This window comes from Galleria mellonella, unplaced genomic scaffold, assembly GCF_026898425.1.
Source record: "Galleria mellonella isolate WM207_F2 unplaced genomic scaffold, CSIRO_AGI_GalMel_v1 utg1917, whole genome shotgun sequence".
In the NCBI taxonomy this organism is placed as follows: domain Eukaryota; kingdom Metazoa; phylum Arthropoda; class Insecta; order Lepidoptera; family Pyralidae; genus Galleria; species Galleria mellonella.
The window spans coordinates 609291-617883 of NW_026442031.1; the positions used below are offsets into that span (position 1 = coordinate 609291).

Below are 8593 nucleotides of genomic sequence, written 5' to 3' on the forward strand. Positions count from 1 at the left end.
CAAGTGGGCCGTCAGCTTGTTTGCCATTCTAAGTCGTATTAAAAAAAAAGGTGGCAAATATGCATACAGCTCGGCTGATCGTAAACGATCACTGTATGCATTTACAATATCAGTATATACTAACGAGGTACCAGTGAAGGATGGCATGATGATGTTAGGTCGACTGGCTCACCATTACTAATTCACCAACAACAACCAGAGGGGAGAAGGGATTGTTAGTAATGGAGACTAGTAGCCCCATTGCTAGTAATATACCCTGTCAGGTCGACCTCCTCGTGGTCGCCCCTGGAAACCATCATGATTGATTTATTGTTAGATTCGTCACGGTGGGCTAACTGACTTGCTTCATCCTCACCTATCATCCCTCACTGGTACCCTGCCAGCGTATACCGATAGCGCAGGCGGGGACACCATTCCATTATCATCCATTAAAAAAAAACAACAACCAAGGGTTATATTACTACTATATACTTTCCAGGGGGAACCGCGTGGAGATCGACCTGGTTAGGTATATCGCTAGCAATGGGATTTTTAGTTTCCATTACTATATTTTAATAGTTGAAAATGGTAACCATACCGTGCCTGACCTAGGAAATTTTGTAAAACATTGCCTCAAATACCTTAAATAACTAAAACGCAAGGATTTAAAATTTATCCGGCAATAACGTAATATTAACCAATTTTAATAAGAGGTTAACGATTCCTACATTATAATAGGTATGAAATTCCATGAAAACAGGATATTACGTTTACAAAGAATTCTGCAAAAAGTTTTGGAAAATATTTTAGTGATTATTTTGAAAGGTCAGAGTATCTTAATTTATTAATAAAATAAAATTGTACAGTTACGATGTCTGACATGGAGGTATAAAAAAAAATTATGTTAGGGGTTTTTTTTTTATAAATTTTGTCTGTCTATCAAAAAGTACATCAAATTGAATATGTTTTTTTTTTATCGGTGAAAATGGATTGGCAACCCCGCCTGCGCTAACGGGATACGCTGGCGGAAAACCAGTGAAGAGTGATAGATGAGAATGAAAACAGGCCAGTTAGTCCATCATGATGAATTCATCAGGAATTAACCATGATAGTTGCCAGAGGGAACTGCGAGAAGGTCGACCTGGTCGGGTATATTGCTAGCAATGGGATTCTCAATCTCCAGTACTAACAATCCCTTTCCCCAAATTGAATATGGTTATCACTGTGGTGTTCCTGCAGTCTGATTTAAAATCTAGTGTTTTATTTGGATACATCTTGAAGTTACCTTGTCGGTTACCACTTTTCATCAGGTGGGCCATCAGCTTGTTTGCCATTCTAAGTTGTATAAAAAATTCTGACATTCGTGCGTACGAAATAGCGGGGACAAAGGTAAAATGTAGTTTGAATTAATTTATCAGCCGACTTTAAAGTGTTTGTTTTTTATTTATTTGTTATCTTCTTTAGTTTTAACTCTTTCAATTTTAAACTAATTTGGAAAATTCTTATCTGAAAGTATTACAGATTGGTCCCATGAAATTTTTATCAACATTGGTACAGTAGTTTAACTTTTAGGCCAAAATAACTTATTTCGTTATAACTGCATTTGTTCTTTTGTGGGACACAATAATTATTTACAAATAAAAAATTTTTCAGGGTATCCAATGAAACATTGTTTTGGTTTTTTTTTGTTTTTATTTAGACTTATATTACAGGTCAGGTTCTTAGATCCTGGATGGGTACAGCATCTGAAAGAGAGCATAACATAGTATATAATAATTATTGCTTCTATTACAACAGTCATATAAAAAAAAATAAGTAATCAGTAAAATTTTGTCCACATTAACTTCAGGTTTCAAATGTCATAAGCATCATTTTAGATTTCATAGGAAAATATGTTGTACAGCCCTTTAGAGAAAACACTAGTGTAAGCTCACTTATTTTTAATATTTAAAATACAACATTTAAGTGTTGGCAATGCACGCAATACATCCATAGTATGTCCATAGGCATAGACAAGAAAAAAAAATTAAGTGTAGCATATTTATTATTATTTTAAATAAAATTTATTTGCCATCCTAACTTGCATTAAAAAAAAGTATACAAGTTAGAATGTTGTGAATGACTATTGAAAAGAAATATAATGTAGAATATATGTAAATTTTCCATATTGTTAATAATTTGCAAGCCGACATACAGGTAAAATATATATGGGGAATGTAAACCTCTTTCATCTAAAACTGGCTAAATTCTAGCAAAAACCATTCATTTCATTTCAATGGCAAACAAGCTGATGGCCCACCTGATGGAAAGTGATAACCATCACCTATAGACATAAATAGTAACATGGACATAACATACTATATGAATGTCACCCATAATACTCCTTATCCATTGCCATTCCTAAGAACTGCAATATTATGCCTCTGTGCCCTGTAATTTCATTGTCATATCCCACTCTTCAAACAAAAAACCCAACCCTAAAAGTCACTTTTAGTCATGAGCATATATTTTTGTATAAATCTTACATAATCTGTTGGCCTGTCTGGTGAAAAATAACAACTATTGTCTACAGACATGAACAGCATTATGCAGATATATTGCAGAATACATACACCTCCCAATAACATTCCTAAGGATTAAAATATAAACTTAATTGCAAATTAAAGCATTCTTATATGCAGGAGCAGATAATTATGAATAGACTCCATATCACATACTGTTTATGTACATATATGACAGTTACCACATTCAATGAAGTAGGCAATCCCTTTGTATGACTTGCAGCAATAGGTTAAACAATAGTATTTATAATCTATTTCAATAGAATGTAAAATAATAAAGTTTTGTTTGAATTACAGAAACATGTGTAAAATTAATAAAAAAAAAAAAATAGAAACATTCGATCAATTGAATAAATTTTTAGTTTATACTATTGGACATCAGCAGACTGACTCACAAAAGTACATCTTCTTTAAGTTGTATTAAAGCTAATATTAATGATTATCATTCCATGTAACTTGACCGGTGTATTTAATATTAATTCGTTGAAGTACTCACCACTCGTATCCTATGTCCCATAGCGTGTGCAGGCAGGTTGGACTTGAAACGGGCACGGACACTGCCAGAGTTGCCATGTGGGCGTGTCACCTTGCCCCAGATCGCTCGCAGCTTGGTCTTCTTACCCTTAGGTCCTCCAGCAATGGGGGTCCTCTTCTTAGCTCTGTATACATATACACATCGCTTGCCAGCATAGAAAACTGCATCGGTACGGTCACGCGCACCTTCAATCTGAAAATAATGTAAAATGAGAACATTAGTAACTTTACAAAGATGTTTTGATGGAAAATTTCTTAAGAAAGTTCATCAGTACTATAATTTTCCACATAAAATTCAGGTTTCAAATGTCTAAGCATCATTTTTAATTTCTTATATCATTGATTGTCAAAGTTAATAACTGTATTTCTATTTATGCAAATAAATGCCCGATTGATTGATAAAACACTCTTATGGGTGCTACAATCCTACAGGAGTAAAGAAACCAGAAAACATTTTTTGCTAAACATTATTAAAAAAAATTGTTTTATTACTCTCACTAGAATAATGATTTATGAGAAGTGAAAAATAAGAAACTACACCTCAAATTAATGTTATCAAATAATTATTGTTTCTTAAAGTGTAGCTATAAATACCATAGGGTGTTAAAAACAACTACAAAGGACAATAATATGTATGTTTATTATATTTATTGGGACTCCAGAGGTATGTTGTAACTTAAGGACAAAGCGCTCACTGACCATGGACTCTCCTATAGTAATCGGATGCAATTAAAAAACATCTAGAAAGATAGAAATTATTTTAAAAGTCTAAATAAAGTACTGTAAACAAACCTTTAGGAGAGCAGTGTTTTCGTGTTGGTTACGTAGACCTCGTTTGTAGCCTGTGAACACAGCCTTAGCGTAGAGCCTACCATGACGAGGTTTGGACGATACTTTGCGTACCGCCTTTGGGGGTTCAGCAGGCGCTGCGGGAGCAGCCTTTGGCGCCTTTTCCTTGGGCGCTTTTGTTTTAGGCGCTTTCGCCTTGGGTGCTGTGGAAGGCGTGTCAGCCATACCTAAAACAACTTTATCTATCAAACAAAACTCGTCTAAGAGGTTATGTTGACATCCAACACCAAAAGTAATCTAAATATATCCAAACGAAGATCGTCAATCCCTCAATCCGATATACGCTACAATAATTGAATATATTAGCACTTTGGGAAAATAGATATATTTACAACGTTTATTCAATAAAAATATAATAATTTGCAGACTAACCTAAACTTGTGAACTTTTTGGAAATGAAAGAACGGGGAAGGATGTTGCCAGTATTTTCCTAAAAATTATCCCACTATTAAATTGCAAATAATAGTTTTTTAGATTGCTATTTTAAATTTCTATATAAATAAGGCGTATTTTTTGACGTTGTATTATAAAGACATAAATATATTATATAAATATTATTAGCAGTTTATATATTCCGTATACTTTTCCTACTATATAACGAATATTTTTTAAAATTGTAACACTATTGTTGTTCGGAAACCAAAATAAATTTTCGTTCTAAAATTAATGTTCTTAGATTATAAGTAGGATTTACACGTCAAATTGTATTTGTTAAAAATAATTTACCGTTTCAATTAATAAAAAAAAAAGGTTTACTTTGATTTATTCAAATAAAATAAAATTATTAAATATAACCAAAACTCATTCTGTTATTTCTGTGACATCTTCACTTTGTAATTATCTGTAGCAATTTAACTCATTAGACATTTACCCTGATTTGGACCAGAGGAAAGGCGGGAAACTCGAATAAGAACAAGCGGGTTTTTTAAATTTTTTTTATTAATTTATTAAAACTATCTCTATCAATTCTTATTATTGAATAAAATATTATATTTTCACTAAATTCAGCGACAGTAATATAATTAGCATTCATGGGGAAGCGCAGTTGTAGAAAAAGGAAAAAAAAGATGACGATTCAGGTGATGTAGACCATGAACCTTGTAATGACAAGGATATATATTCGGAAGATACTTCTACTGACTCAGAATCTGAAATTGATAAGGCCGATAAGTATAAACCTTACTACGTCACAGATTATATTAGAAGATATCCCGAGGAATCCCCTGGGACAGAATTTGTTGTCTTTGTAGAATCCTCAGATAGTCAGAAAACCATTGGATCCAGAGACTTGCTCTCACTCTCCTCCTGTTTAAAATGATTTAATAAAGGGGTAACTTATCTTAGATCTATAAATAAATTCAAAATCGGAGTATACTTTCAAAAGCCAGACTTAGCCAATGCTTTTTTAAATAATAAAACTTTTTTAAATGACTACCATTTTAAGGCCAGTATTCCTGCTTCTTCAACAGAAGTTACAGGCGTTATTAGAAATGTACCTACAAATATATCTAATAAAAAAATATATACTATGATATCGAGTTCTAAGAAAATTATTGCTATTAAAAGAATTTTAAGAAAAAATACCTTGACTCATGGATATGTGTTACAGCCAACTCTAACCGTGACAATTACTTTTGCTGCATCTGTATTACCTGAATATCTGGATATTGGAGGTTGGCGCCACAATGTCACTCCATATATACCACCAGTTAAACAATGCTACTGGTGCTTGAGGTATGGACATTTAGCTAAATTCTGTAAGAATTCTGAGCGTTGCAGCATCTGCAAAGGTGAGCATAATTATAAAACTTGTACAACTGGAATGGAAAACGCTATTTGTGTACACTGCAATGGAAATCACACAAGTGTATCACCGCAATGCCCTGTTAAACAAAAGAAAATTGCTGAAAATAGATCTAAATTCAGACCTGCTTCTTTTGGAGATATACTTAGCACTGAAATATTTCCTAAACTGGGTAACAAACCTAAAAAATGTAGACCTAATTTCAATTCTAAATTCTGATAACAAGAGTTTATCACTTTTAATAGAAAGCATAATCAAACTTATTTCACTACATAACACAAAGAACACATCTATTAACACTAAAAGTGTTTTGAATGTGTTATATGATACTTTTGGTAATAGACCTATTTCACAAAATTCAATCGAGACCAATTAACTATCATACAGTGGAACGCTCAGAGCCTACTGAGCAATCGACATATTTTTACACAATTTTTAAATGAACATCATATTCACATTGCTCTCATCTCAGAAACTTGGCTAAAACCACATTACAAATTAAAAATTAAAGATTATTGTATAGAACGAAATGATTGTGGTAATAACCACAATGGAGTAGCGATTATTATACATAATAGTATTAGATATAAAAAACTTCACTCTTTTTTCGACAATTCTTTGCAAACTATAGCTATTAGTATTGAAGTTAATAATTCTTGGTATTCAGTTGCCAGTATTTACTGTCCTACCAATAGTACACCTAGTTTTACTAAAGCCAAATTTAAGTTCTTTTTGGAGTCTCTTCCTAAACCCACTATCATATCTGGGGATTTAAATGCACATCATACTATGTGGGGTTGTACCTCCACTAATACAAGAGGTAAAGACATTCTTGATTGTTTAGATGAATGTAATTTGGTACTATTAAATGATAAGCAAGTTACTACTGTTGGCTCTCATATTTGGAGACCCAATGGCCTTGATTTAACTATGGTATCCCCATCCATATCATTAAAATGCGAGTGGTCGGTTCATGATGATCCGTTAGGAAGTTATCACCTGCCGACTTTTACTAAGATAAACACAAAGAACTCTTCATCAACTCCGTCAGGTGAACAACATGCTCCTATAGATGAAGTTAATAAACTTTTGTTAAATCGTTTAAACCTACGTCTCGTTAATTGGGATCTTTATTCTGAAACTGTTAATCAATTACTTTTGGATTTCGAGTATGATGTCAATGAACCCTTAAACAATTACAATAGGTTCTGTAAAATTATTTTGACAGCTGTGGAACGTTCCGTTCCACGTAGGAACTTATCAAATAGCGGTGCAAATACTTCAAAGAGGCACAAACATATTGCAGTACCTTGGTGGAATAACAGGTGTGCGACAGCTGTCAATGATAGTAAAGCGGCTTACCTTAGGTTTAAACAAAATCCAACTCTCGATAATTACATAAATTTTAAAAGAGTTCAAGCTGTTAAAAAGTTAGTAATTAAGCAAGTAAGACAACAGGGGTGGCAGGAATTTTGTTCCAAATTTAATAGATTAACACCAATTTCCACTGTTTGGCAAAATATGAGAAAACTAAATTCAAAACATCGTCAAAATCATTTTAAAGATATATCATGGGTCAATGATTTTTTACGCAAATATACTCCTGATTTTGTACACTCACCTTTTGATGACAAACAGTTTAATTCTGTTAATTCATGCCCAAAATTTCTCACTGACCCATTCTCAATTGATGAAATATCCAGTGCAGTAAAATCTAGAAAAGATACAGCTAGTGGCCTTGATCGCTTAACATACAATATGTTTCGATTGCTGAATAAAATAAACCTTACTAAACTCTTACAAATTTTTAACGATTTATGGAAGGACTGTATTATCCCACCAGAATGGAAAATGGATTGTTTGATTCCAGTAATTAAACCCGGTAAAGATCCTACAAATTTCGACTCCTATAGACCTATAACATTGACGTCCTGTGCAGGCAAATTATTCGAACAATTAATTAAACAGCGTTTAGAGTTCTTTATTGAAAGTAATAGTATATTACCATCGAATCAATTTGGTTTTCGCCGTGGATATTCAGCGCGCGAAAGTTTAGCGAACTTCTATGTCGACCTTAGTACTGCTTTGAATAACGATGAATATGTTCTATCTGTTTTTTTAGATGTCGTAGGAGCTTTTAACAATGTAAATTTAACAGTTCTATCTTCGATTTTATCCTCATTTCTTCCAATGAAACTTATCGAATGGATTTATAATTTTCTTAGTAATAGAGAAGTGTATGTTAAAGTAAATAGTAAATTAATAGGACCTAGGTTAAGCTCTAAAGGAGTATGTCAAGGTGGTATTCTAAGCCCGCTACTATATATTTTATATATCTATAAACTTAATTCAATTTTAGGAAACAGTGTGAACAACTTGCAATTTGCCGATGATTTATTAATTTATATAAAAGGAAAGAATATTATTGATATGCAATTAGTGTTAAATGAGTCATTAAAAAGACTTGAGAAATATTTTTCTCTTCTTTCCCTCGATATTAGTTTAACCAAAAGTAAAGTAGTTGTTTTTCATCAAGTTCATAAATATGTTCCATTAATGAATATTATATATAATAATCAAACTCTTCCAACAGACTGTAGCGTTAAATTTCTGGGGGTAATTTTTCATCAAAATTTAAAATGGGATCTATACGTTGATTGCTTAGTAGATCGTGCTTTAAGAGCCACTAATATAATAAGATCTGTAATTGGTCGTAACTGGGGAGCTGATCCTAAAATTATCCTTTTACTTTACAAATCTCTTGTTAGAAGTAATTTTGATTACGCTTTCTTTTGTTATGCCTCAGAACATAAATTAGTAGAAAAACTCGAAAAATTCAAAATATGAATTTAAGACTTATTTTAGG

The 8593-nt window shown here is 32.6% G+C and overlaps 1 protein-coding gene and 1 long non-coding RNA gene across 3 annotated transcripts; both read right to left on the reverse strand.

The window, feature by feature from the left end:
- Positions 1-1402: 1402 nt before the first annotated feature.
- Positions 1403-4444, reverse strand: LOC113522682 (60S ribosomal protein L35a). The gene is made up of 4 exons (XM_026908450.3): positions 4296-4444; positions 3867-4090; positions 3037-3267; positions 1403-1724 (listed from the first exon to the last, which is right to left on the reverse strand). Exons 2-4 carry the CDS (start codon positions 4086-4088, stop codon positions 1701-1703), a joined length of 477 nt encoding a protein of 158 aa, XP_026764251.1. The 5' UTR covers positions 4089-4090; positions 4296-4444; the 3' UTR covers positions 1403-1700.
- Positions 4445-4844: 400 nt separating this feature from the next.
- On the reverse strand, positions 4845-7145 carry LOC128200516 (uncharacterized). 2 transcript variants are annotated; one of them, XR_008252744.1, is made up of 2 exons: positions 6839-7145; positions 4845-5705 (listed from the first exon to the last, which is right to left on the reverse strand). It is a non-coding gene; the product is annotated as an uncharacterized LOC128200516 (long non-coding RNA). The 2 variants fall into 2 exon arrangements; XR_008252745.1 differs by having other exon boundaries at positions 6727-7145.
- Positions 7146-8593: the final 1448 nt, after the last annotated feature.